The sequence below is a fragment of the Monodelphis domestica genome, chromosome 1 (assembly GCF_027887165.1).
Source record: "Monodelphis domestica isolate mMonDom1 chromosome 1, mMonDom1.pri, whole genome shotgun sequence".
Lineage (NCBI taxonomy): Eukaryota > Metazoa > Chordata > Mammalia > Didelphimorphia > Didelphidae > Monodelphis > Monodelphis domestica.
The window spans coordinates 38,035,540-38,063,231 of record NC_077227.1 but is presented as its reverse complement, the minus strand read 5'-3'; the positions used below and the strand labels follow the sequence as shown (position 1 = coordinate 38,063,231).

Here is a 27,692-nt window from a genome sequence, read left to right as displayed (position 1 = left end):
AAAACACTGTGCATATATAAATGTATATATATAAATATGATATGTATGTATATATGTGTGTGTATGTACATCTATATAGAAAGACAATGGAATAATTTGTTTTGAATAGCTATACATATTTGTAGCGAGTATTTTTTATCCAAAAAGATAGGAATGAAAGGAAAAGGAAAGAGATTTATGTTATTTGTTTTAATATTTTAAAATGGAAAGATAGTTGTCTGGAGAACTGAGAGGTCAGCACTGATCACTGAGACTTGGCCCAGAGTCCCATCACAAATGGTTTGAATTAAGGTATTCTTTGCTCCAAGGTCAGCGCTCTACTACATAATCCAATAATTCTCTTATATACCTGAAATTGTAAAAAAAAAAATGTTGGGCAAATACAAGAAACAAGGCTATGGGAATGAATCAAAAGCAATAAAATAGTAGAAAAATAAATGCTTCATCACTGAACGGCACTTATCAGTTGATAACTAGATGGACAATCTACATTTTCCTCTACTGCTTGTTGACACAAATCTCTGCCATTCCATAAAAACAGCTCATTAACAATTTGTTTTTTAAAATGCCAAGATAAGTCAAACTTGAGCTGTCACTGGGTGATTTTTCTCCAGCAATTTTTTTGCTTATCTGGAAAGACTAGTCTTGTTTTTATTCTCAGCTATATCCTTCTTACAAATAAGGAGAAAAAAGTTTTCCATTACCTAAATAATAAAGTAATAGCTTCCTTGCATCTCCTTTCTTCCTACTGGATCCCAAGGTATGAATAGGTTCTGAGCAAGGAGAAGTCACATATCAGTATGGAGAGTGGGGTTGTCAATGGAACTAATATTCTTAGGGTGGAAGAAAGGGATGTCTTCGGGTGATCTCTCAAATACTTGTCCAACCAGACCTTGGAGGGAAGGAAGAAATATCCCATATACTCACCATAATCGCTGTCATAGAACACAATGAATTTCTGCCACCGTAGCTCCGTGACCAGCTTAAGCATGACATCATTGAGGCGAACAGGTGGACGTGAGGCCAATGTATACTCCTCCCCTTCTGGGCTGGGGTTCAGGTGGCACGCTGTCCTGGGGGAGCCCCCAGGGTTACGTTGGACGAAGAGGTGTGGGATGTGCATGGCATCTGTGAGCGACTGCAAGGCGTTGGCAGATGCGCAGCCTGTAGACGTAACTAAAGCCAGGATGCCCTGGGTCATCAGGTCACAAGCTGGGATGAGAACAGAAAATGAGAGAAAAAAAAAGAAACATGAGAAAGATGACTTTGGTTGTTCTCCGGTGGCCCATTACCCTCCCTCAAAGTAAAACTCATCTAGAGTAACAATTTAACTGTTAATGATATCTAAAAGACATGGCCATTGCTCAAAAGTCTAGGTCTTATGTACAAGAAAAGCACCTAATCTAAGAGGCAGAAAAGATATGAGAGCCCAGAATTATAATTTTAGAGCTAGAAGAGATCTTAGAGGCTGTCTGGTCAAATCTCTCTTCGTCGAATCCCTTCATTTCACATATGAGGAAACTGAAGATCAGAAAATTCGCAGGACTAAGATCAGAACTTGGGTCATCTGATGAAAAGTCCGGGCTTCCTCCACATCACAATTTCCATACATATTTCATAGGTTCACCAGAAAGGACTTTAGAGGTTATGATCTAGTCCAGCTCCTTGGTTTTATTGAAAATAAAACTAAAGCACAGAGAAGAATATAAGACCAGAGATTTTAAAAAAAACCAGAAGGGACCTTGAGAGCCATCTAGTCCAACCCCTTCACTTGTTGAAGAGGAAACTGAGGTCCAGCGTGAGAAAGGGGGTTTAACAGAGATCATACAAGTATAAGAATTTGAATTCAGGGTCTCTTGGCCTCATATCTAGAGTACTCACTGTCTACTGCATTGTGTATTTCATCCAAATAGAGGCTAAAGAACACAGTTCCCAAAGCCCAGAACTCTAAAAAAAAAAATTCTGAAATGGCAATTTTCTCAGTTTAGACCCTTAGCACAAAGAATAGAAAGAGGAGGGAGAAAAAAGAAATTAGCATTAACTTTATTTTCTATCTCTTAAATGGTATTTTATTATGGGGACAGTTAGGTGGATTTGGATAGAGAGCCAGACCTGGAGATGGGAAGTTCAATACACAGTATTAATTCCAAGATAAGAGATAAGGATTTTATTTAATAAAATTATAAGAATGTTTTCCCCAATTACATGGAAAACCCATTTTAACAGGGTTTTTTATTTTTAATTTGAAATTCTCTCCATTGCTCCATATCTCCCTCATTTCTTTCCTCCCTAAGGTGGTGAGCAATCTGAACATGAACTATATTTTCAAGATTTAGAGTACAAAACAGCACAAAGAATAAATCTATTTTTGAAAAATCCCTGACCAAAGGAACCCTTTGGAATCCCAAATGCTTAATGCTAGATGAGAGTAGCAAATTCCAGGTGGCCATAGCAAATGAAAGGAAAGTCTGAAGGCTCACAGAACAACCCAGAGCTTCCAATAAGAAGTAGACATCCATTAGTAATATTTTACTTCTTTGAAACTCTGGGAAAGCACATGTAATTTCCAAACACCAATGGCAGACCATCTGCTGCAAGAGGGAAACTTTTCAACTACTTTAACAATGCTGGATCTTCTGGAGACTTCTTTGATTCAGCACAGAAACTCAGTGAAGACAAAGAGAGGGGAAGCCTACAGAGGGGAGTAGGGAGAAGTGCTAGGGGAGAGATCAAGGTATTGTAGCAATGACCAAATGTCCAAAAGACAAAAAAGATTTTTTCCTCTTTGAGTTCTATATTTGTGTTTGCTACCATAGGGCACAGCCTTGAAGGTAGGCAGGGTTTGGGTTTTACACTCTATAAGGGGATAAAATTACTCCTACCAAAGTGCAAGCTGATCACCCCCCCCCCCGACTCCACCTATTTGGCCACAGCAAGCATGGGACAATTGCTAGGTTTTTGGGTGGCTAGCTGAGGACACCAAAGACTTAATCCAGAGATAAGAGAGACTTGGGACCCCAGGAGCCTGAGGAACATGGAGATTGAGCACAGAGATAGGGCAGAGAAAGGCTGCACACAGCAGACACAGCAGAGACTGAAAAACAGTCTCATGGCAAAAACTACTCTGTAACTCCACACACACAGACCTGTCTGCCCTCTTCACGCAGATTTCTGACTGGGCAGGGAAGAAAAAACTAATACAGATATGGCCACCAAAACCCAAGAACTACATTCTACAACAAGAAAAAGAACTTGACCCTCATTAATTTTTATGGAGAAGAAATCCAGACTACAGAGGAGATGGAAGAGGACAACAAACAAGCAAATAAACCTTCCAAAAAATGGAAATTGGTCACAAGTTCTCAAGGAACTCATATTTGAGTTCAAGAACCAAGTAAGAAAGATAGAAGAAACTTGGCAAGAAAAGTGGGGAATAGTTTGAAAAGAAAATAACAGTTTAAAAGACAGAATTTCCCACTTGGAAAAAGAAGCCAAAAACAATCATGTGAAATGATGAGCAAATTGGAGATCAAAACTGACCTGCTAGAAGCCATGAAAAGCAGGATAGACCAAACCAAAAAAGGAAAATCAAAAGATCATAGCTGAAAAAAACAGTAATCTAGAATTGGCCAAGTAGAAGCTAATGATCTCACAAGACAACAAAAATTAATAAAGCAAAGGCAGAAGAATGACAAAATAGAAGGAAACATGAAATATATCATTGAGAAGACAACATACTTAAAAAAAAGGTGCAGGAGAGACAAATTGAGAATCATAGATCTACCTGAAAACCTAGAAGAAATAAAACAGAAACCTTGACATCATATTACAATAAAATATCCAAGAAAATTTCCCTGAAATACTTGAAAAATGGGCAAAATAGACATTGGAAGAGTACATAGATAATCCTCTACATTAAATCCTCAAAAGGAACCTACCCCCCCCCAGGAATGTAATTGCCAAATTCAAGAGTGTCCAAGCTAAGGAGAAAATATTGCAAGAAGCCAGAAAGAGACAATTCATATATCTAGGAGAACCAATCAGGATTACAAAGGATCTGGCAGGCTCCCCACTAATGGACCACAAGGCTTGGAATATGGTATTCAGAAAGGCAAGATAATTGGATCTACAACCAAGGATCAACTGCTCAGCAAAACTGACTATATACTTCCAGGGGAAAGTATGGGCATTTAATAAAATAGATTTCCAAGTTTTTGTAAAGAAAAAAACATAACATTTGATGTTCAAAAACACAATTCCAGAGAAACATGAAAAGGAAAACAAGAAAGGGGGGGGCGATTTTAAGGGCTTTAGTAAGGTCAAATTGTTTATATTCCTATATGGAAAAATGATATTTGTAACTCTCAAAAACTGTATTCACTATCATAGTAGTAAGAAGAATTATTCATAGATAGAGGTTGGAGTACTAGGTGGTTTAAGATAATATGTAAAAAAGGGGGGGTCAAATAGAAGATGGCACCAAGAGAAACTTGAAGGAAGAAGAAAAATGGGATAAATTATAACATATAAAGAGGCACATGGGAGTAGGAGGGAAAGGATAGTATTATAATAAGGAGAAGAAGAGAGTACTAATGGGTAATACTTAAACCTTACTCTCAGTGAAATCAATTCTGAGAGGGAAGAGCATCTATATCCATTGGGGTATCAAATTCTATCTAACCCTAAAGGAAATTGAGAGGGAAAAACCAAGGAGGGGAATGGGTGGGGACTACCCAAAGTGAGGGAAAGAGAAGGGGGAGAGAATTAAGTGTACCCTAAAGAAAAATGAGGGGGGAATAAGAAGGGAGGGGGTGGGAAGGGAAGTATAAAAAGGGGGGTTAGGGGGATTCATTAAAAGCAAAACACAGGTATAGAAGGAAACAGTGAAAGAAGAAAGGGCAAGACTAGGAGAGGAAATCAAAATGATGGGAAATACACAGGTGGTAATCACAACCATAACACCAACCATGTGAATGTGATGAACTCACCCATAAAATGGAAGCAAATAGCAGAGTAGATAAAAGAAGGCAGGAGTCACAATCTTGATATCAGACAAAGCCAAATTAAAAATAGATCTGATTAAAAGAGATAGGGAAGGTAATTATATCCTGATAAAAGGCAGTACAGACAATGAGGAAATATCATTACTCAACATGTATGCACCAAACGGCATAGCATCCAAATTTCTAAAGAGAAAACTAGTGGAGTTCAAGGATAAAATAGATAGAAAAACTATACTAGCGGAAGACCTGAACCTTCCTCTATCAGAACTAGATAAATCAAATCAAAAAAATAAAAAAAAATGAGGTAAGAGAAGTGAATGAAATCTTAGAAAAATTAGAGTCAGGAGATATGTGGAGAAAAATAATAGGGACAAAAAGGAATACACCTTTTCAGCAGCATATGGTACATTCAAAAAGACTAACAATGGACTAGGGCATAAAAACATTGCAAACAAATTCAAAAAAAGAAGAAATAATAAATGCAAGCTTTTCAGGCCATTATACAATAAAAATTATAATTAGTAAGGGTACATGGAGAGGGAAATAAAAAATTATTTGGAAATTAAATAATATGATTCTCCAAAATTGGTTGATTAAAGAAAAATAATAGAAACCACTAATAATTTCATTGAAGAGAATGACAATGATGAGACATCATATCAAAATCTATGGGATGCAGCCAAATCAGTTCTCAGGGGAAATTTTGTATCTCTGAGTGTAAATATTAACAAATCAGAGAAGGAAAAGGTCAATGAATTGGGCATGCAAATTTAAAAATTAGAAAAAGAACAAATTAAAAATTTCCAGATACAAACTAAATTAGAAATTTTGAAAATTAAAAGAGAAATCAATGAAATTGAAAGTGAAAGAACTGTTGAATTAATAAATAAGTCTAGGAGCTGGTACTTTGAAAAAACAAATAAAATAAAGTACTGGTTAATCTAATAACAAAAAGGAAAGAAGAAAACCAAATTAATAGTATCAAAGATGAAAAGGGTTATATCACCTCTAATGAAGAGGAAATTAAGATAATTATTAAGAATTATTTGTACAAATACATGGCAACAAATATGGCAATCTAGGTGATATAGATGAATATTTATAAAAATATAAACTGCCTAGATTAACAGAAGAGGAAATAGAATACTTAAATAATTCCATATCAGAAATAGAAATCAAACAAGTCATCAAAGAACTCCCTAAGAAAAAAATCCCCAGGGCCAGATGGATTCACAACTGAAATATATCAAACATTTAAAGAACAACTAATTCCAATAATATACAAACTATTTGACAAAATAAAGAAAAAAGGAGCTCTAACAAATTCCTTTTATGACACAAATATGGTACTAATTCCAAAGCCAGACAGACCAAAAACAGAGAAAGAAAACTACACACCAATCTCCTTAGTGAACATAGATGCAAAAATCTTAAATAGAATACTAGCAAAAAGAGGCAGGCAAGTGATCACAAAGATTATTTACTATGATCAAGTAGGATTTATGCCAGGAATGCAAGGATGATTCAATATTAGGAAAACCATCCACATAATTGACCATATCAACAACAAAACCAAAATAAATCACATGATTATCTCAATAGATGCAGAAAACCCCTTTGACAAAATACAACACTCATTCCTACTGAAAACATTAGAAAGTATTGGGTCTTTCCTAAAAATAAAAAACAGTATATATTTAAAACCATCAGAAAGAATCACCTGCACTGGAGATAAATTAGAAGTCTTCCCAATAAGATCAGAAGTGAAATATAGATGCCCATTATCACCTCTATTATTTAACATTGTACTAGAAACACAAGCAGTAAAACAATCAGAGAAGAAAAAACTGAAGATATTAAAATAGGCAATGAGGAGACTAAACTATTTACTCTTTGCAGATGATATGATGGTCTAGTTAAAGAATCTGAGAGAATCAACTAGAAAGTCAGTGGAAATAATCAACAATTTTAGCAAAGTTGCAGGATACAAAATAAACCACATAAATCACAAAAATTTCTATATATTTCCAACACATCTCAACAGCAAGAATTAGAAAGAGAAATTCCATTTAAAATTACCCTAGCTAATAAAAAATATTTAGGAATCTATTTGCCAAGACAAACACAGGAATTATATGAACACAACTACAAAACACTTTTCACACAATTAAAACTAGATCTAAACAATTGGAAAAACATTAATTGCTCATAGGTCAGATGAGCTAACATGGTAAAAATGACAATATTAGCCAAATTAATTTACTTATTCTGTGTCATACCTATCAAACTACCAAGAAACTTTTTTATTGAATTATTAAAAAAATTATAACTAAGTTCATCTGGAAGAACAAAAGATCAAGAATATCAAGGGAACTAATGAAAAAAAAGTGAAGAATGGGGTCCTATCAAGTCCCAGATCTTAAACTGTACTATAAAGCAATGATCATCAAAACAATATGGTACTGGCTAAGAGACAGAAGGCAGGATCAGTGGAATAGACTTGGGGTAAATGACCTCAGGAAGATAGTGTACAATAAACCCAAAGATCCAAGCTTTTGGGGAAAAAACCCAGTATTTGGGAAAAAACTGCTGGGAAAATTGGAAAATGGTATAGAAAAGATTAGGTTTGGATCAACATCTCAAACCCTCAACCAAGATAAATTCAGAATGGGTGAATGACTTAAATATAAAGAAAGTATACTTTATAGGTATACTATCTGTAATATAGTTTTTTTTAAGACCAAGCAAGAGATAGAGATTATTTAAAAATGTAAAATGAATAATTTTGATTACATTAAATTAAAAGGGGGGTGTACAAACAAAACCAATGCATCCAAAATTAGAAGGGAAGGAACAAATTGGGGAAAAAATCTTTATAACAGAAACCTCTGACACAGGTCTAAATACTCAAATTTATAAAGAGTTAAATCAATTGTACAAAAAAACAAGCCATTCCCCAAATGATAAATGGGCAAAGGACATGAATAGTAATTTTTAGAAAAAGAAATCAAAACTATCAATAAGCACATGAAAAAGTGTTTTAAATCTCTTACATTTATAGAAATGCAAATCAAAACATCTCTGAAGTGCCACCTAGCAGATTGGCTAATATGTCAGCAAAGGAGAGTAATGTGTTGGAGGGGATGTGGCAAAATTGAAACATTAATGCATTGCTGGTGGAGTTGTGAATTGATCTAACCATGCTGGAAGGCAATTTTGAACTATGCCCAAAGGATGTTAAAAGATTGCCTGTCCTTTGATCCAGCCATACCACTTCCAGGTTCATACCTCAAAGAGGTCATAAGGGAAAAGACTTATATAAAAATATTTATAGCCGTGCTCTTTCTGGTGGTAAAATTTTGGAAAATGAGGGGCTGCCCTACGATTGGGGAATGGTTGAACAAATTATGGTGTCTGTTGGTGATGGGATACTATTGTGCTAAAAGGAATGATGAACTGGAGGAATTCCATGTGAACTGGAACGACCTCCAGGAAAAGATGCAGAGTGAAAGAAGCAGAACCAGGAGAGCATTGTACACAGAGACAGATACACTGTGGCACAATCGAATGTAATGGACTTCTCTACTAGCAGCAATGCAAATATCCAGGACAATTCTGAGGTACTTATTTATGAGAAAGAACATTTAACATCCAAACATTTGTGGGAGCAGAAACACAGAAGAAAAACAATTGCTTGATCACATAGTTTGATTGGGGATATGATTGGGGATGTAGACTCTAAGCAATCACTCTAGTGCAAATATTAATAATATGGAAATAGGCCTTGATCAATGACACATGTAAAACTCAGTGGAACATCTCAGTGGTTATTAGAGGGGTTGGGAGGATGGGGAGGGAAAGCATATGAATCATGTAACCATGGAAAAATGTTCTAAATTAATTAAATAAATAAACTTAATTTTAAAAAAAGTTCAGTGCTCCTTGGATTTTCTCATAAAGAGCCCTGTGGAGAAAGGGGATTATATTTGTTCTATTTGACCCAGAAAGTAACACGAGAAGGGAGTAGAAGTTGTTGAGGTAAATTTAGACTGTCAGGAAACACATCCCATCAATGAAAGTCATCCAAAAGTAGGATGGCTCCCTTATAAAATAGTAAGGACCCCCTATCTAGAGGTTTGTGGAGCAGAGCTAAATGGTTCCTTGCCATTTAGGATTAGGAAGGGATTCTCAGTCTGATTTGGACTAGACTGGACAGCTTCCAAGGTCATTTCCAAATTGGACATGCTGTGATCCTATGATCCAAAACTCTTCCTCACCCCCCTGCATGTGCTGAGTTTTCTGTGGGAACTCTAGAATTCCTATTCTTTCTCCTAGGAAAGGAGAGGACCTATGGGAATGCTCCCCCTAAGATGCTTCCTTCTGGCCCTGAACCTTTCCATCCTTGAGTGATACTAGAGTCCCACCAAGTCTTTCAACAGCTCTCAGAGCTCAGGGAGTGTGGTCTCCCGGGAGACACTGAAGTTGGTCAAGCTCTACTTAGCCAGGTATTGAATTTTTCACAATGGCTTCATTTACAATGGCCTCTATTGTTTCCCAATTGTCCATTCCTTGACTGTTTAAAAACCATTTTAAAATATGGACCTTCTGCCTAACCCAGTGGAGAATCATTAATTATATATCCCTTGATATACAACCAGTCTTTTCCTTACTATTCAGTTGTACTTTCTATTCTTTAAGGATCTGTCCTTACATCCCTTTGACCCTCAATTCAATGTAATTCAACAAACATTTATTAAACACGAATTACATGCCAGATGTTTTGTTATGTACTAGGAATACAGATAGAGAGAAGAAAGAAGAAAAGAAGAAGCAAAGAGCAGATGAATAGGCAGAGGAAGGGAGAGGAGAGGGACCAGATTTGACTAACAATCTCAGTTCCGTCTTCTTTTACCTCCACATTACAGCACAGGGCATCTCACATGCCTGAAACACATTTATTCCTCAAATTTCTATGGAAATCTTGTTCCTTCAGGACTTAGCTCAGGAGCCACCTTCTCCAATAAGCTTTTTGCTGATTTCATAGCATCACAGCTTTAGATAAGGAAAGTATCTAAGAGAGTAGCAAGTCTAACTCCTTCATAATACTGGTAAGGAATGTGAGTCCTAGAAAAGTTGTGACTTCCCCAAAGACATAGAGGCATTAATCATCAGAAGCAAGATTTCAGCTCAGTGTCTCTGACTCCAGACACAGTCCTCTTGCCACAGTATGATGCTCCCTTGTCTCTTCAACATTTCCTAGAGCACTTTGTCTAGATAATTCCTTTTTCTTTATCAAATTGAACTGTGAATGCTAATTATCTTGTGTATTTGGTACACTAGACAGCTAGGTGGTGTTATGGAGAAAACCCTGAGTTCAAATTCTGACTCAAATAAGTCATTATGGAAAAACACACTGGGTCATAGAATTTGCAAAGCCTGTACTAGCTACGGTAGGGCAGATGAAAATGAGACATGCCTCTACTACTTGGCTGTTAGGTGGTACAAAGGGTCAAGCTCCAGAAGACCCATGTTTGAATCCTACCTTAGATATTAACTAGCTGTGTAACTTTAGGCAAACCTGTAACTGCTCTTGGTCTCAGTATCCTTACCTGCAAAATGGGGTTAATCACCCACAGTTGTTGTGAGGGTCAAATGAGATAACATTTTCCAATAGTAAGGTGCTATATAAATGGTAGCTATTATTACTTGTTATAGCTATTCCATTGCCTATTGTCGACTTAATGTCCTTGAGGACAGCAGCTCGGTTTTGTAGTTTTCTAAAGCGTGGCATCACAACGTCTTGCACATCCTATCTACCCAAGAAATGTTGGCTGAATTGAATCAAATCTGTTTGGCCAGGGCAGCTCATACTGATTAAATTTTCCAATGGGGGAAATCCAAAGTGCTTTCCAAACAGTTGTCTAGATGCGCTTCCCAGTCAGTGCAGGACAGCCGAATTACCTCATCACATTCCATGTTAATTATGGTCTCCTGGGGTGCGTTATCTCTGTGGCTCACTAATACAGTCTAATGACAAGAACAAAGCAGGGGACTCCAGTAAGGGGAACAGAATTAACTGACTTGGTTGTTTTCCAGAGCTGGGCACATCAGACAGCTGATTTATTTATTTACAGTTGGGGCAGGAGGGTAGGCCAGGGAGACAAGCAGAAGGACATCTGGGCCAGCTCAACGACTGGGTTGCCAGAAGAAGCTGCTGTCCTCACACCTGTCTCCACAGCAGCTTGTACTGTCCCACAGGCTTTAAGCAGGGGAAAAACCTTTCCATCTCTCCTGACCTGCACCTTCCACAGGAGAGGCCCCATCAAGGGGTTCAGGAAACTCAGATTTGCTACTAATGAGACCATCTGACAGTTATATCATGCTCTATGGTTTATAAATTGTTTTGCATGTATATTATCTCATTTCACAGGATAGAAGAGAGGAAAGGGGCCTCAGGGGCCATCTAATCTATCCCAAGCTTCATTGAGAATCCCCTCTACAGAATCTCCAACAAGGTGTCATCTGGCCTTTGTTGGAAGACCTCCAGTAAGAAGGAGCATGGCTAGAGTGCTAGACATGAACTCAGAAAATCCTGGGTTCAAACCCTGCCTTAGACATTTATTGATACTATGTGCATAAGCAATCACCCAACTTTTGAACCTCAGTTTCCCCAAAGGTAAAGTGGGGAGAATAATAATTATTAATATACCATTATTATTATGCTTCTCAAGTACCTCCTTCAAGTTTCAAGTGAAATAATAGAAGAGGCATACTACTACATTATCTCCCAAAGGAGCCCATTGATCATCACAACAGCCCTGTGAGAAACAGAATATATCTCTATTATACAGAGAGGGAAACGAAGGCTGGAAAGTTGTGATATGTTCAAGATAATATGGCTGCTAAGTTATGGAGCTCAGCTTAAAATATTAACCTTTGTACTTCCACAAGGCAGTTGGATTAATGGGGAAAAACCATTTAGAGGACTTGGGTTCTAGTTATGTGACTTCAAGAAAATTATTTAGTCTTCCTGGTCTCAGTTGCCTCATATGCACACATACAGAGGAACAGAGAGAGAGACAGAGACAGAGACAGAGAGAGAACAGAGAGAGAATACACCCCAAAGTCTTGCTGTTACTTTTAAGATAAGCCTCTTTGTCCTGACTTTGCACTTTTGCACTAGCTGTCTCCCATACCTGGAATGTTCTCCCTCCTGAACTCTACCACTGATTTAGAATCCTTGACTTCCTTCAAGATTCTGTTTCATCTTATTGAGTTATTTTAAACTCATGGCCCACTAAGATCCCAAAACTTTTTTTCTAATCCTAATACCAAGACTTGCATAGTTCTTTTTTTAAATTAAATTCAGAACTTTATATTTATCCCTGTTAAATTCAATCTTATTAGATAAGTTCTCAGAAGTTGTTACAGCCTGTCAAGGGATTTTTGAATCCTCATTCTGTCATCCTATGTGTTAACCACCCTTCCCAGTTCCATGCCATCTGGAAATTTGACAAATATATCATCTATGCTCCATCCAAGTTATGGATAGAAAAGTTGAACAGAGGACTGAGGACAGTTCCCCAAGGCCTTTCACTAAAGACTGCCCTCCAGCTTTGTATCCATGTTTTAAATAAGTTCTACCTAAATATGCCATTATTCAAACTTAATTTCCCTCTCTGGTTCCCAGAGTAGAATGAGTAAGATTTTTAAGCATTCTTTTCTGAATTCGAAGTCCAAGTACACTGTCTCTTGCCCTTTCCCTAATCTACTAGTTACATATGAACAAATTTTCAAAAGAGTAATGAATTCATCAGTGTCAAGAATTCCCTATATGCCCCCTCCTTCCAAGAACACAGATCACAATTAAATAGACAAAACTAGGGATCTACCTCCAGCATATACAGTAATTTTCCCAGGGTCACACAGCTCATGTCAGAGGCAGGATTTGAACCAAGGTTATTTTTTATTACAAGTCCAGCATAGGCACTATGGTACAAAACTTCCCAGTCAAGTGTCTTAAAAGGGAAGGGAAGTTATTCAGACATGATTTCATAGAATCAGTGATTATGAACAAGAACTCATTCATTTTATAGATGAAGAAATTGAAATCTGGAGATTTGGGGATGAAAGAAGGAAGGAATGAATGAAGGAATGAAGGAAGGAAGGAAGGAAGGGAGGAAGGAAGGAAGGAAGGAAGGAAGGAAGGAAGGAAGGAAGGAAGGAAGGAAGGAAGGAAGGAAGGAAGGAAAGAAGGAAGGAAGGAACGAAGGAACGAAGGAACGAAGGAACGAAGGAAGGAAGGAAGGAAGGAAGGAACAAAGGAAGGAAGGAATGAAGGAAGGAAGGAAGGAAGGAACAAAGGAAGGAGGGAGGGAGTGAAGGAGGGAAGGAAGGAAAGAAGGAAGGAAGGAACGAAGGAACGAAGGAACGAAGGAAGGAAGGAAGGAAGGAACAAAGGAAGGAAGGAACAAAGGAAGGAGGGAGGGAGTGAAGGAGGGAAGGAAGGAAGGAAGGAAGGAAGGAAGGAAGGAAGGAAGGAAGGAAGGAAGGAAGGAAGGAAGGAAGGAAGGAAGGACGGACGGACTTAGGACCTAATAAACATGACAGGTACTATGCCAAATACTTTAAAAATATTATTTCATTTGATCCAAGATGATCTCTAGAAGAGTCTGAATTCAGTGCTCATTGATGTGCCACAATGAACACATCTTCCTGAGACCCATAACACTTCTTGATCATTATTAAACCAGGATATAGATGGCAGTGATCAGTACAGAGAAAAAAACAACAAAAGATCATGTGTGCCTCTGTCTCTCTGTATGTAGATTAAAATTTGGACGTTCAGGTATTTGATAGCCTATGTTTTGAAACTGGTCTTTAAATGAAATAGCCTCATCTGCCCAGGTGCAAAGGAAAGCTTAATTTAGTACTCAGCAGATAAATACCAGCATAATTTGTCTGGAAAGCAAGGAGATCATGTATGTGGGTTTTTTAAAACTTATCCATTTTAACACCCAGAATTTCCACATGGCAGGGAAAAGTTAGGAAGGTAGAAACTTAGGCAGAGGAGGATGAGACAGGAATTTCATGCCTCAGGAACAACAAAATATTTTACCCTTGACTTCTCCCATTCAAAATTTACAGTCACTCTGAAAATAAAATGCTCACTGTACAGTCACACTCAGTTTCATATAAAAAGAGATATATTTACACATAAAATCCCAGAAAGATATAAACACACATGCATACACATGCATACACACATACTTATAAACATTCTCAGAGAGACATTTATAACCAAACACACATGGAAACACTAATTTGAAAGACCAAGACAAAGTCAGAAGGGTCCTCAGAAGCCATCTCATTCTTTTTACAGATAAGGATCCTGAAAGCCAGAAAGGTTAAATATCTTGAAAAATAGTCACTATCAGAGGCAATATTCGAACCCAGGTCCTCTGGTGTCAGAGCTAATGGCCTTTCCATTATACCTCACTGCCTATTTTATATACAAATACTCACACATACACACAAACACATACCTCATACATTTTTTTCTTTTAACTGAAAACAATAACAGAGAATCCCAGATTCTAAGAGAAATAGAATAGTCTTCAAAGGCATCTACCCCAACCTGAACCTAACTGAAAATCCCTTGACTACCTAACAAGTGATTTTCTAGCCTTTGTCAGAAGGTACCCAGTGAAGGGAGATCCCACTCTGTCCCAAGGCAGATCATTAGGCAATTTCCTTTTGCATTGAGACCAGATCTACCTCTTTGCAACTTCCCCTTGTTGCTTCTCCACTCTGTTCTCTAGTGGTCAAATGGACTACATAGAGCCCCCTCTTTCATGTGACAGCCCCTCAGTTATAAAGGGTCATAAATATGAAGCTAAGAATAATCTTCTGGATCCTCAAGCCCAATCTTATGCTTTTATAGGTAGGGAACAGGAGACACAGACAGGTTTAGTGACTTGACCCAAAGTCACACTGGTAACACATACTCATAGTCCTTTAATTCCAAATCCTTCCACTGATCTTTCTTCTGCTACAGATCCATGTTCCTGCCCTTCAATGCAGCTTCCACATCTGCGTGAAGTCTCTTCTGCAAGGTAAGGATTCCCTTCAAAAAACTCTGATATAAACTCGACTCTCCAACATGTTGGTCATTTTTCTTTGTATTCATTCCAGTTCATCAATGTCTTTCCTAATGTATTTGTTAGCTCAACTCTCGTGGCTCTCTGACTAATTTAATTGATTTAAAAGAGAAGAAAAATATATGTGCAACAGATCTGAAGTAGCAACGTTAGGTTCTCAGAGCAGCAACTATAGCTTGAATATTGGTCATATGCAACCCAGCCAATGTCCCCTCATGCTGACTCCCTGATGAAAGAACATCAATAAAATGCTGAGGCCAAAATACCCAACTTTGCTTAAAGTTATAACACTTCAAAAACATCACCTCAGCCATAAGATGGAAGCAAGGCTTTCTTCACTTGGAGGAATCCCATCTGGCCCATTTGCAAATATACCATTAAACAAATTAGCCATTATCTAATAACAACAGTAGCAAATATCTATAGCTGATCAGGGCTTATAAGATAACCCTCCCCATAAAAGCCTTATGACATAGGTGGGGGAAGGATTTTATCCCCATAAAATTGATAAGGAAACCAAGGCTTAGAGACAGGAAATTATATATCTAGAGTTACACAGCTGGCAGAGCCAAGATCTGAACCCAAATCTACTGACTCTACATTTAATGTTTTTTTTCCCAGTACACGCTGTTGCTTCTCTAAGATTCACAGTGAATAGGTGCTTTACTGGATATAAAAAAAAAAAACTTATGAAGAAGTAGCCTGTGGCTATATCTGGGAGCAAGTAGATAGATAGAAGTAGGAGTAAGTGTAAAATGAATTCATTCAAATATACGTCATACCAATGGTCACAAAAGTCCATTTCACCTATTCTTCCCTCAGTTTCCTATCTATTAAATAAAGATAATAATATGTACATGTCCTACCTCTTGGAATTGCCATCAGGAAAGTGCTTCAAAAACAGCCTTACAGTATTGAGTGATAACACATGTATAACCCTGTGGAACTGCTTGTCAGCTCTGGGAGGGGGGAGGGAAGAAGCAAAGGAAAGAATATGAATCATGAAACCATGGAAAAATACTTCAAAAATAAATATTTTATAACAACATCGCAGATCGGTTGTTGTATGACACTGACTGAGTCCCTCAGCAATATGAGCCTCAGCTTCCCTCTGGGTCAAATATGGGACATTGGTCCTATTTTGTATGAGAAAGAAAACTAACTGGTTCTGAATGTAGAGGATCTGGGTTCAAATTCTCATAAATAAATGGTAATTTATAATACGGAATACTCAAAGGTTCTTAACATGCTCTACAAACAGCACTATAGTCATGGTTCTCATGTGTAAGGCATTGGATAGGTCATATCATCATCATGATTGCTAGTATTTACATAGTGTTTTAAGGCTGCAAAGTGTTTTACATATATAATATCGCTGATCTGGGAGGAAGATGAGCTAGGTGAAACCTAAGAGGTAGGTGCCATTATTATCTCCAATTCATAGATAAGGAAATAGAGGGAGACAGAGGTGAAGTAACTTGTCCAAGATCGAACAACTAGCAAGCGCCTGAGTCAAGATTCAAACTTGAGTATCCCTAATACCAATCCAGCATTTCATTCCCTTCCCTTCTTTTTTTTATTTTTTTTTAAAACACAGCTAATGGGGCCAGCTGGGTAGCTCAGTGGATTGAGAACTAGGCCTAGAGATGGGAGGTCCTAGGTTCAAATCTGGCCTCAGCCACTTCCTAGCTGTGTGACCCTGGGCAAGTCACTTGACCCCCATTGCCTAGCCCTTACCACTCTTCTGCCTTGGAGCCAATACACAGTATTGATTCCAAGATGGAAGGTAAGGGTTTAAACACACACACACACACACACACACACACACACACACACACACACACACACACACACAACTGATATTTAATCTCCTTAGGCTTCAGTTTTCACATCTATAAAATTAGGTTGTAGAACTAGAGAGACTCTAAGATCCATTCCAGATCTTTTATTTCCCTTGAATGCCTTTAAAGTACATAATTGTCCTAGTATCTCTACCAAAGCTACATGGAAAAATCGCCAAGTCAAATTATATACAGCCAATACTAGCAAATAGTCCATCTTAGATGTTGGAAGATCTGGGCTTAATTCATTCCTCTACACCATATCATCAGTATAAATAACAAAATTATTCACCCTTTCAGGGCCCTAGACAACTCTTTAAGAATAGACTTTAGGAGAAGGTTGTTGATCTGCAGGGGTGGAGGGAACATTCATTCTTCGAGTTCCCTCAAACCCAAACAGTCACAGACCTGAATCTTAAACTCCCCCATAATAACTTATCCTCTTTGACTCTGAATTGCAAAAAGTATTCTTTTCACTTGGTTCATCAACCCATGCTCTTCAAGTAAGCAGGTGAAGGTCAGTCAACACACACCCAGAATGAGATCATACCAGATCTGGAGGAAATCCAGCCTAGTCATCTCCTGAGATCAAGAGGTATCTCTCCTTTATAAACGTGAGGTGTAATTAAAGCTCACTGAGCCTCTCCAGGGCTTATAATGGAGAAGTCTGATGATACCCAATTTCAAATCCATTTTGAATGCTTTGCTAATTGGGGCACCATTAGAATGATGGTTATTTGGGGCTTTTAAAATAAAAATAAGCTCAAAATATATCAGATCAAAGCCAAAGTAGATATTAGCTTAATCAGGGCTCCAAAATCTTTCAAGACTTGGAAGCTTAAATATTCCAAATTGGAAAAAAAACTAGTGGCCCAATAGCAGGCAAACTCACCATGTCAGTTACAAGCAAACTCTAGTTCTTCTCCAATACAAGATCTGGCACGAGAAAATAAAATATTTTCTTTCTCCAATTCAGCCCTCTCTAAAAGTTGGTTTCTGTCTTAATTTTTTAAATTAAAACCTTTACCTTCCATCTTGGAATCAATACTGTGTATTGGTTCCAAGGTAGAAGAGTGATAAGGGCTAGGCAATGGGGGTTAAGTGACTTGCCCAGGGTCACACAGCTGGGAAGTGTCTGAGGTCAGATTTTAACCCAAGACCTCTCATCTCTAGGCCTGGCTTTCAATCCACTGAGCTACCCAGCTGCCCTATCTGTCCTAATTTTTTAAAGAGCAGATGTGATTGATAAAACTACCAGATAGTAGCTGCCTAGCAGGAAGAAGTCACAAAAACACACAAGTACCTTTTAATAAGCTCTGCAAAGAAAAATTCATGTTCCTGGATAGAAGGATTTGGTAGTGCCAATCCTGAATCCATGGACTCTTGGGTGAAACTTGGACCAAAAGATGCTCTAAAGAGATAATCAAGGCAGAACTCACTAATGCTAACCATGCCCACAGATGAGATCTCTGACATTGACTTCCACAAATAAAATATTTTTGCCTCTTCCTGTTGGGAGGATTACTCCATGAGTTCATATGGAGACTATTTTCCTTATGTAGATCTAAAAACCATCCATGTCTTAGCAGATGCTGTCACCTAAAATCTGTGACTTTCTATAGAAGTCAAACTGGGCAGTTTTGTGAAGGGAGCCAACAACTAGGAATGCAGAATAGGGGGAAGATCTCCTGGGGTGCAGCCTGGAAATGGAAACCAATCCCAGGTCACCATAAGGATTGAAGTCAAAGGATGAGGAGGACAGAGAGTAAAGAGGGACTGAGGCAAAGGTGTGGCTGACAAGGGTAGAGAGCATGGCTCAGGATGCCTCAATATTTCTAGACAAAAAATAATTTTAAAAAAAAATCTTCATCTCTAAATCCCATATGGTGAATGGAAAAAAATGAAGGACTTGGGGGGTCAGATGAGCAAGAAAGGATATGAATTTCAGAATCAGGCAATGCTGCTGGTGTGCTATAAAATTTCCACCCTGGAGCAAAGCCCCCATGACCTTGCCCTAGTTACAGCTCTACCCTGGTACCCAACCATCTGGTAATGAACCTTTCTTCACTTCTTGTAATTACATAATATGAATAGAAATGGATCTCAGTAGCATCTAGAGTCTTATTTTCCTGAGACCATTCATTTAAAGCTCTAAAGACCTCAAAAACCATTTAGTCAAACTATTTCATTTCACATCTGACCATCTTTTATATAAGAAGCCTCCCATGTTCCTTCATAATAACAGTGCCATATTTTGGTGGGTTATTTCCAATTTATTCTGTATGTTCTTTGTGGGTACATAGGTGTTTATGAGTTAAGATAATGTTTATAAAACACTTAGCATAGTGCCTGGCTTATATCAAGCACATTAATAAATATGTGTCCTCCCCCCATACCCCCATTAGACTGAAAGCATGTTGAAAATAGTGAATATCTTTCCCTTTCTTAGCACAGGGTTTAACATATAGTAGGTACATATCAAATGTTTGTTGACCACTGACTGACTGACCAAAAATTCATCTAGCCTCCTTTTGAAGATCTTGATAGCCCATTGCACTTTTGGACAGCTCTGATTGTTAGAAAGCTTTTTGTTGAGTTGGGTTTTTTTCAAGTTAAACAGAAATCCACCTCTGAAACTTGAGCCATTCATCTTCCTTCTATTCTGTGGGGCTAAGCAAAGCAAGTCAAATTTCTCTTCCATATAACAGTCCTTCAAATACTTAAAGATAGATAGTGTCTATTCTGCAGGTTAAAAAAGTCACCAGGTTCTTCCAGTCCTTCAGTGGTAAGACCTTCTGGCCCCTTTGGGTTCACCTAGATGGAGGACTTCAGTGACTCAATGTTCTTCTTCAACTAGGGCTCCCAGAGCAATTCAAAGTATTTCACATGTATCCTGATCATGGCAGAAGAGAGTGGGACCACTGAGTTCTTAGGCTTCTTTGCTTTTCTGTGGAAGTCATCTTTCTTTTTCTCATTGAGCTAAGAGCAGTAGGGGTTGGAGAGGTGATAATCCTCCCTCCACTCTTTAAGCTTCTTGTGCCTTCAAGCTTGGGCAGGCTCTCTAACCCAGAAAGTTGTCCAGTATGGCTGACTTCTGACTTTATGTTTGCCATCTGAGGAGCAACCTTGCTAAGTATGAAAGGGATGATGGGATAAGGGAAGAGTCCACAACAGGGTAGTATAAAGAACACTAGATAGGAGACTTGATTCTGTCACTAACTTACTGTGTGACTAAGAACAAATCATTTCCCTTCTTGGGGCTTTAATTTTTTTCCCTTTAAAAAGAAGGGAGAGATGGAGTAGGCAGGAGAGACAGGAAAATAAACTACATGATCTCTAAGGCCCATTTCAGTCTTGACATTCTGTAATTGTATGATTTCTGCATTAACAAAAAGAATTTCTACCCCTAAATTCTCATGCCTGGTTTAATCTTTCAACAACTAATCAATCAAGAAGCATTCACCAAGCCTAGTCATGTGTGCTAGCTAAAATGGGGCAACAAAATAAATGATAAATCACTAGCTGGGTAGCTGATGGCACAGTGGATAGAGCCCTGAGTTCAATTCTTTTTTCAGACACTTAATAGCTTTATGGGAAACTCTCTTAACCTGTGTCTGCCTCAGTTTCTTCAACTGTAAAATAGGAATAAACCCCTACTTCCCAAGATTGTTAATGGGATTAAATGAGATAATATGTGTAAAGTGCCTAGTATAGTGCCTGGAATATGGCAAGCACTTTATATATATATATATATATATATATATATATATATATATATATATATATATATTTATATTTATATATTTATATATATATATAAATATATATATAAATATATATATGCATATATATAAATGTTAGCAGAGGATAATGATGATGCAGGACAGTGGAGAATACACTGGCTCTGGAACATGGAAGAATTGAGTTTGAATCTGACCTCACTTACTAGCTGAACAATCCTAAGCAATTAGCTGGCCCTCTCTTAGATTCAATGATTTCATCTGTAAAATGGGGATAATAATAAAACCTACTTCACAGTTTTGAGGATTAGACATGAGATATAACACGTGTAAAATGAATTACACACCCGAAAGTCCTCTGGAAATTCTAGTTAATGTTGTTGTCACTCTGTGGCCCTTGCTACAATGGTTCCTAGAGTAAGCCACAATTCCTGCTTCAAGTTCTTGAGTAAAGCTGGGAGTGGGTAGTGGACAACATATCACACAGAGAGCAGGAATAATTAGAGGAACCTCTGACTGATTTGGCAAGTCCTCCAATTCACTCAATATTACAGAGTGCAACTCTTTTGGGCCTGGATCTCCATGAGGCTTGGATACCTCCCACTGAGCTAGATTTTCACTCTAATCTCTAAACAAGTGGATGAGAGGACTCAGCACACTGAACAGGGATTCGTATGACCACCCATGTACCCATACACACATGAGAAGATAACTAGCAATATCCAGATAGTTCAGAAATGATAAGCAAGGCATTCAGGAGGAGGAACTGCTCATTGTGACTTTGGCTGGGTGTTGAAGGTGTTGAAGGTAGAACCCAATAGTTGGAAAGGAGAAAAGAAGAGTCCACCATGCTAGGTGGAGGTAAGACATAAACAGAGGCCACATGGATGAAGAGCAAGCATGAACCCAGGAGGAGGAATATACAAGGCATAGTCCAGGAGTCACGAGCAGAAGAGTTTGTCTGAGGTAAAGGATAAAGGAAGATGGGACTGGAAAAAGTGTTTGGAATATGATCTGAGAGAGATTAGAATTCCAGACTAAGTGGGAAGTCACAGAATGGGAAGTTGGAGAAGAGCTGACATTTTCATTACAGTTTACAAATTGCTTTCCATCCATTGTTTTATTTGATCCTCAAAATCGCCTTGTGAGGCAGAGAGCTCAGATGCTTTTACCTTACAATGAGGAAACTGAGGAATAGTATGCAGACCAAAGGGAAATGGTTTATTTCCAGATTGTTTGCAACTCAGATAACTAAGCTGAATTCCTCTGAAGATACCTTTCCTGGACAGGTGAATTAATATCTCTAATCCTGACTGACCCTTTCCAGCCCTGTTCTCTAGCTGGATTATTACTGTCTGGGACAAGCCCTCCCTCACTTTTAGACCCCTGGCAGCAAAAGAAAGGAAGAGGCTGTCTGTTATCCCTGGTGTTTCACTGGCAAGAGCCCTTGCTCTAGCTCTCAAAAGAATGGTCTCTAAACTCCTGTTTTGTTACTAGGGGCATTGACCAAAAATCCTAAAGCCGGCTTCTGAGTCCAGAGGGCAGGGAACTAGAGCTAAGAGCGGCAAGGAAGACAGGAAGAAATCAGCCATCCTGTTAAATATATTTTTTGCCTGCTAAACACAACCTATTAAAGTGGGTCAGCAAACAGCCTTCAGGAAAGGGGCCAGTGCTGAAATCCCGGAGCTGGTCTTTCATTCCATTTCCTGCAGCATTTAAATAGCTTTCCTCTCTCTTTAATAGCAATGAAGTGAATTTGAAAACACGTTAAGTCCAGGGGGAGGGGGAAAAATAATGTTATCACACACAAGGAAGGGCTTGGCTAGGGAACTGTTTTTTGTCTTCCTCGTGGCTCAGTGCTGCCACCCAGTGGGAAATGATAGTCTGACATAAACTGGCACCCTGCCCTTGTCCTGAAAGTACTGCTAGCCAAGGTCCTGGAAATTAGAGAATTGTGGATGCCTTATCAGTCAAGCCCATTTACCAATGCCAATCTAGAAATTGTGATCACCCCAGCTCATTGAGCTCTCTCTCTTCTCTGATGCAGCATAGTCCAAAAAAAAAAAATACAGTCTGTATTTGGAGTCAGGAAAATTGAGTTCAAATGCCCTCTCTGCTATTCACTACCTACTTGACCTTGGGCAAGTTACTTGATCTTTTTCAAGATTTGCTTGATTGGATGAGATGACCTGGAAGGTCCCATTCAGCTCTAATTCCGTGTTCCTGTTTACAATTTATCACTCTTTTAGCTTTTCACAGAATCTGAGAGTTGAAAGGGACCTCAAAGGTCACATAGTGCAATTTGCAACTGGCCAAAAAAAAAAAAAACATTTCTACAATAGCCCTGACAAGTTTTCAAGCCAATATCCAATTCTAAAGTTCAGTGATGAAAAAATTATTCAGTAGCTAATAACAATGAAGGAAAGTGGAGAAGGAGAGGTTGATATAGTGAAATGAGTAACTTATTTTGAGTAAGAGGATCTGAGTGTGAATCATAGATGTGGTACTTACTGCCTGCATAATCAGGGAAAATCACAACTTTACTGGACTTCAGTTTCCTTATTTACATAATGTGGTTGGGGTATCGAGATGACCTCTAAAGTCTCTTCTAGCTCTCAATCTATGACCCAATGAAAGGTAGCATGCTATAGGGAAAGGAAGTTTAGAGTCAGGAGGCACAGGGTTCAAATACTGCTTCTGACACATACTGCCTGGATGACAATCTCTCAGTGTCCTCAGGAAAGTCTCTACCCTTATAAACATTACAACCAAATTTTTCATATGCATCAGGAAAGGGAGTTTCCATACTCGGACATCTCAATCTGCTAAATTAGCTCACATAGACCAGAAAATCATTACAATGGTGAAGATAGTGATGATGACCTCCCATTTTAGTTCATTACACTTTGGGACATTGGTAGAAAACATAGACTGACTTGTAACATATTTTGTGCTATTATTCTGTTTTGTGTTTTATAAGAGACCTTGGACAAGTCATCATCCTGTGCTTAGGTTCTATTACCTATTAAAAAAAATAAGAAAAGTTGGTTAGATGGTCTTGAAGGTCACTTCCTGTTTTAAATCTGTGGACCTATTCATGTATGTTATTGCTAGTATTGTGTATTTGTTCTCTAATTCTATCATTCAGACTAAAATTATTTGAGAACACTACAGAAATGAAGACTCTCTTGTTTGTACACAGTTGTCTGCATATTGTCTCACCCATTAGACTGTGAGCTCCATGAGAAAAGGGGACTGTCTTTTGTTTTCCTTTGTGTTACAGTATTTGGCAAAGTGACTGGCACCTAGTAGGAACCCTATAAATTCTACTTGACTAATTGAGTACTTTGGCATAAAGGGAAGGACTTTATCATTTTCTCCTTCTTTCATCTTCCTCTGGTACAGTCTGACACAGAGATGGACACACAGAATGTTCCAATAATGACTTGATGAAGGAAAGAAAGAAGGAATGAGGACAATCAGGTTCCACAAGGGTCCGTTGGGTTATACAGATTGCTAATATCTTCATTTCTTTTACCAATCTAGAAGCAACATGTTTAAGGAAGTGAGGAACCTCCACCAAATATTTGTTATTGGAAAGGGGGATGAAAAGTTCAAACCTATGACTTCAAAAAATATGGAAGTTGTGTGAAAACATATTGCTATGCTGTGACACTGAATGCCAGTAATTCACTTTAGACAATTCTAACACATGCTAGTCAGAAAAAGAGGGGAATGTGAATTAAGGTCTTGGTAAGAAGGAAGAGAAAAAGGCCAATGGGAGAGAGAATAAAAATAGATTTAGTAGGTCTAGGCAACCAATTGGCTGTGGAGGGTGAAGGAGAAAGAGTTTGGGACAATTCTGAGATTTCAAGATTAGGTCTTATGGTTTTGGTATCAAGAGAAATAGGATAATAAGAAAAAGAAGTAAAATTATAGAGTAATATAATGAGTTCATTCTTTAATATACTGAGCAAGACCTTCCAAAAGGATATCCTGGTGTGGATAGGGGCAGGAGCTCTAGAAAGAAGTTGGAGGTGAAGCTAGAGTCTGAGACTTATCCACCTAGAAGTGATAATTGAAGCAATAGGAATAGACATGACAAGGGAGAGGGTGTTGGGTCTTCATCAAATACTCTTTAAGCAGATATCCACCAAGTCATTTGATGGGGCAGCTTCCACACACTACCCTTTACCTAATTGTGTGATGTGGATTAACCTTTTAAAGGCATATAAATAACTGCTGACCTTCCATTTGGGCTCTTTCTGACAGAGTGAAAGTCCCTGTTAAAATATTTATTTCTCATTCTGTTTGCTTCTGTTTTCCATTTTGCTTCCAAATCCTTGCCTTTTTTCCTAACATTTTACCATTCTTACTCACCTTTCCCCCCATTTTATGGTTTTGTTTATCTCCAAAATGTCTTAATAAAACATGAAACATGAAAAATATTTATACTAGACAGATAAATAATTTACAGTGAGTTATGACAATACCCAATTTGGTTAATTATTCATTGACAATAAAGAATTTATAAATGCTACCTTAATTTAAGGTATTACCCATTAGAATTCAAATATTAATAAGGCCTCTGCCATTTTAACAGAGGAGAGGAAGGGGGAAAAGATAAAGAGGGGTGGTGAGGTTAATAGGAGTTATGAGTGATCACAGCTGTTAAGTGTGTGATAAGCCCAGTGAATAAAATATAAATATTTGCCCAGAAATCAGTGGAGAAAGCAACTACACATTTTTCAGAAATGCTATATTAGCCATAGGGCTTCCTCTGATTTCTGGAAAGGTGGTTACTGAACAGATATCTGCTGCTTGAGGAATCCCACCTGGATTGGGAGACTTTTCTGTGCTATAGGATGCCTTTCATTGGGAGAGAGGTCTTAACCAACCCCAGCTAAGCCAAGGTCCAGCATCCAAGTCAATCTGTCAGCTGGCATAGAGACTAGTCCATCAAGGCTTCAGCATCCTGAGGACATAGTATCCAATACATATAGTAAATCTGTCCACTCAGTCCTGATGATCTACATGAGCTACAGTAACCAGCCCTCAATTACACAGGCATTTCTGGTGGATTCATGGAAAGGTCTGGAATAAGACATATCAAACCCTAGATTATAAAGGGAGGAATTTCTTGAAAAGAAAATGATTGGGAGAAAGAATGAAATAGCAAGCGAGTACTAGGCCAGGGAAAGAAATTGAAACAGGTCAAGGATTAACTCTGAAAGGGCCAACGGGCTACTACTTAGTCTAATTCTTATTAATGAAGTCATCCCTCTTCCACATCCTCTTGTCATCATTCTTTTAATTTTCCTCTCTAAATCATAAAGAGTGATGGAAATGAGATGTGAGAGTAAGGCATAAGCTTCTCAGAAAAAAATTAATATATAATATGTAAAATTTTATACATTATATATATATATATATTATAAAATCAAGGGTAGGTATGATGGTACTTGGTTGTAATTCCTGGAAGATTGAGGCTTTTGGGGATCCCTTGAGCTCAGGAGTTCTGGGTTGCAATAGGGCTAAGGTAATTGATTGTCTGTACTGAGTCCAATACCAATATGGTGATGCCTAGGAGTAAAAAGTCACAAGGTTGACTAAGGAGGGTTGAATCAGCCCATGTCAGGAAACAGAGATTAAAGCTCCTAGCATAATCATTAGTATGATTGGAACTTTGAATGAACACTGTACTTCCAGACTGAGTGAGACAGGGAAACCTAATCTCAAAAAATTTAAATCACTAGTTCCTGATAGAACAGAGTTAGGTGGAACTTCCAAAGACATCTTATTCCAAACACCTCATTTTATAAGGGAAATGTGCCCAAGGAGGATAAGTAATTTACCCAAGTTCAAAAGATAGAATGACCATTCATATCAGGCAGGAAGACAAAATATTGTCTTGTAAATTAATAGTCAAACCAATGTGGGAAAACTCAACTCCTGAATTCAAAGGGCCAGTCTTGACCCCTGTTAACAAAGAATATTCCTTCCTCTCAAATGTAAATTATAAATATAGAATGTTACATGTTACCAGTCCTCAGTGATTTGGTATTTGATTTCACTCAGTATTTTTCTTGCAAAATACAGTACCATTATTAAGAGATACATCAGGAAATGGCTGAACATTGACATTTCTGCAGCAGGCCATTGGCCCTCAGGAATGATGATGCCTTCCATTCTACTATCCCTAAGAGCTTTAAGCACATGCAGTTTGAAAGTATGTGCTCTGTTGGTTATGTGAACATGGAGACTAACAAAAGGCCAACATTTACCAATTTGGTTAGCTGTCTTCTCCTATGAGTAACAGTTTTTGCCTGTGTCCATGTGTACTTCTCTTATGTGGAGATGGGTGCCATTGATCCTTTCTGAGTTTCTACAGCAGAAAGTCCTCTAAGTCTCTAAAGTTCAAAAAGTTGGAAAGCTCCCAAATTGAGGCTTGCTAAAAACTAAATATAAGTACAGCAAAGGGGCTCTCAAACAATATTTGTTTAATTGAACTCTGTTGTTATTTAGTCATTTTCACTCATATCTGACTCTTCAAAACCCCTTTTGGAGTTTTCAGCAAAGATTCTGGCGTGGTCTGCCATTTCCTTCTCCAATTCATTTTAAATATGAGGAAATTGAGGCAAAAGGGTTAGATGACTTGCCCAGAATCACACAGCTAGTAAGTATTTGAGAATGAATTTGAATGCAGGTCTTCCTGATACCAGGTCCAAAACTATCCCTTGCACCACCTGGCACCCTAGATGAAATTAACTGAACTGAACAAATAGAACCTTCAGTGGGCAAACACATTGGCAATATTCAGTGAATTATTTATCATTTCCTTTGGGTCACTACTATCACTCCAGTGCTGGATGTGATTTGTCTACCCCAATGGGAAAAGTTGCTGATATTAATTTTCCAATTATATCTTTTGTTATTAATTGTCATCTT

At 38.1% G+C, this 27,692-nt stretch overlaps 1 protein-coding gene across 2 annotated transcripts in view; it reads right to left on the bottom strand.

Moving 5' to 3' along the window:
• GRID1 (glutamate ionotropic receptor delta type subunit 1) overlaps positions 1–27,692 on the bottom strand; it is a 1,152,573-nt gene that overhangs the window by 765,225 nt on the left and 359,656 nt on the right. For both annotated transcript variants that reach the window (XM_001363901.3, XM_056797312.1), the window contains one exon: positions 928–1,212. In XM_001363901.3, coding sequence (XP_001363938.1) covers positions 928–1,212 — 285 coding nt within the window. The remainder of the gene's footprint in view (positions 1–927; positions 1,213–27,692) is intronic.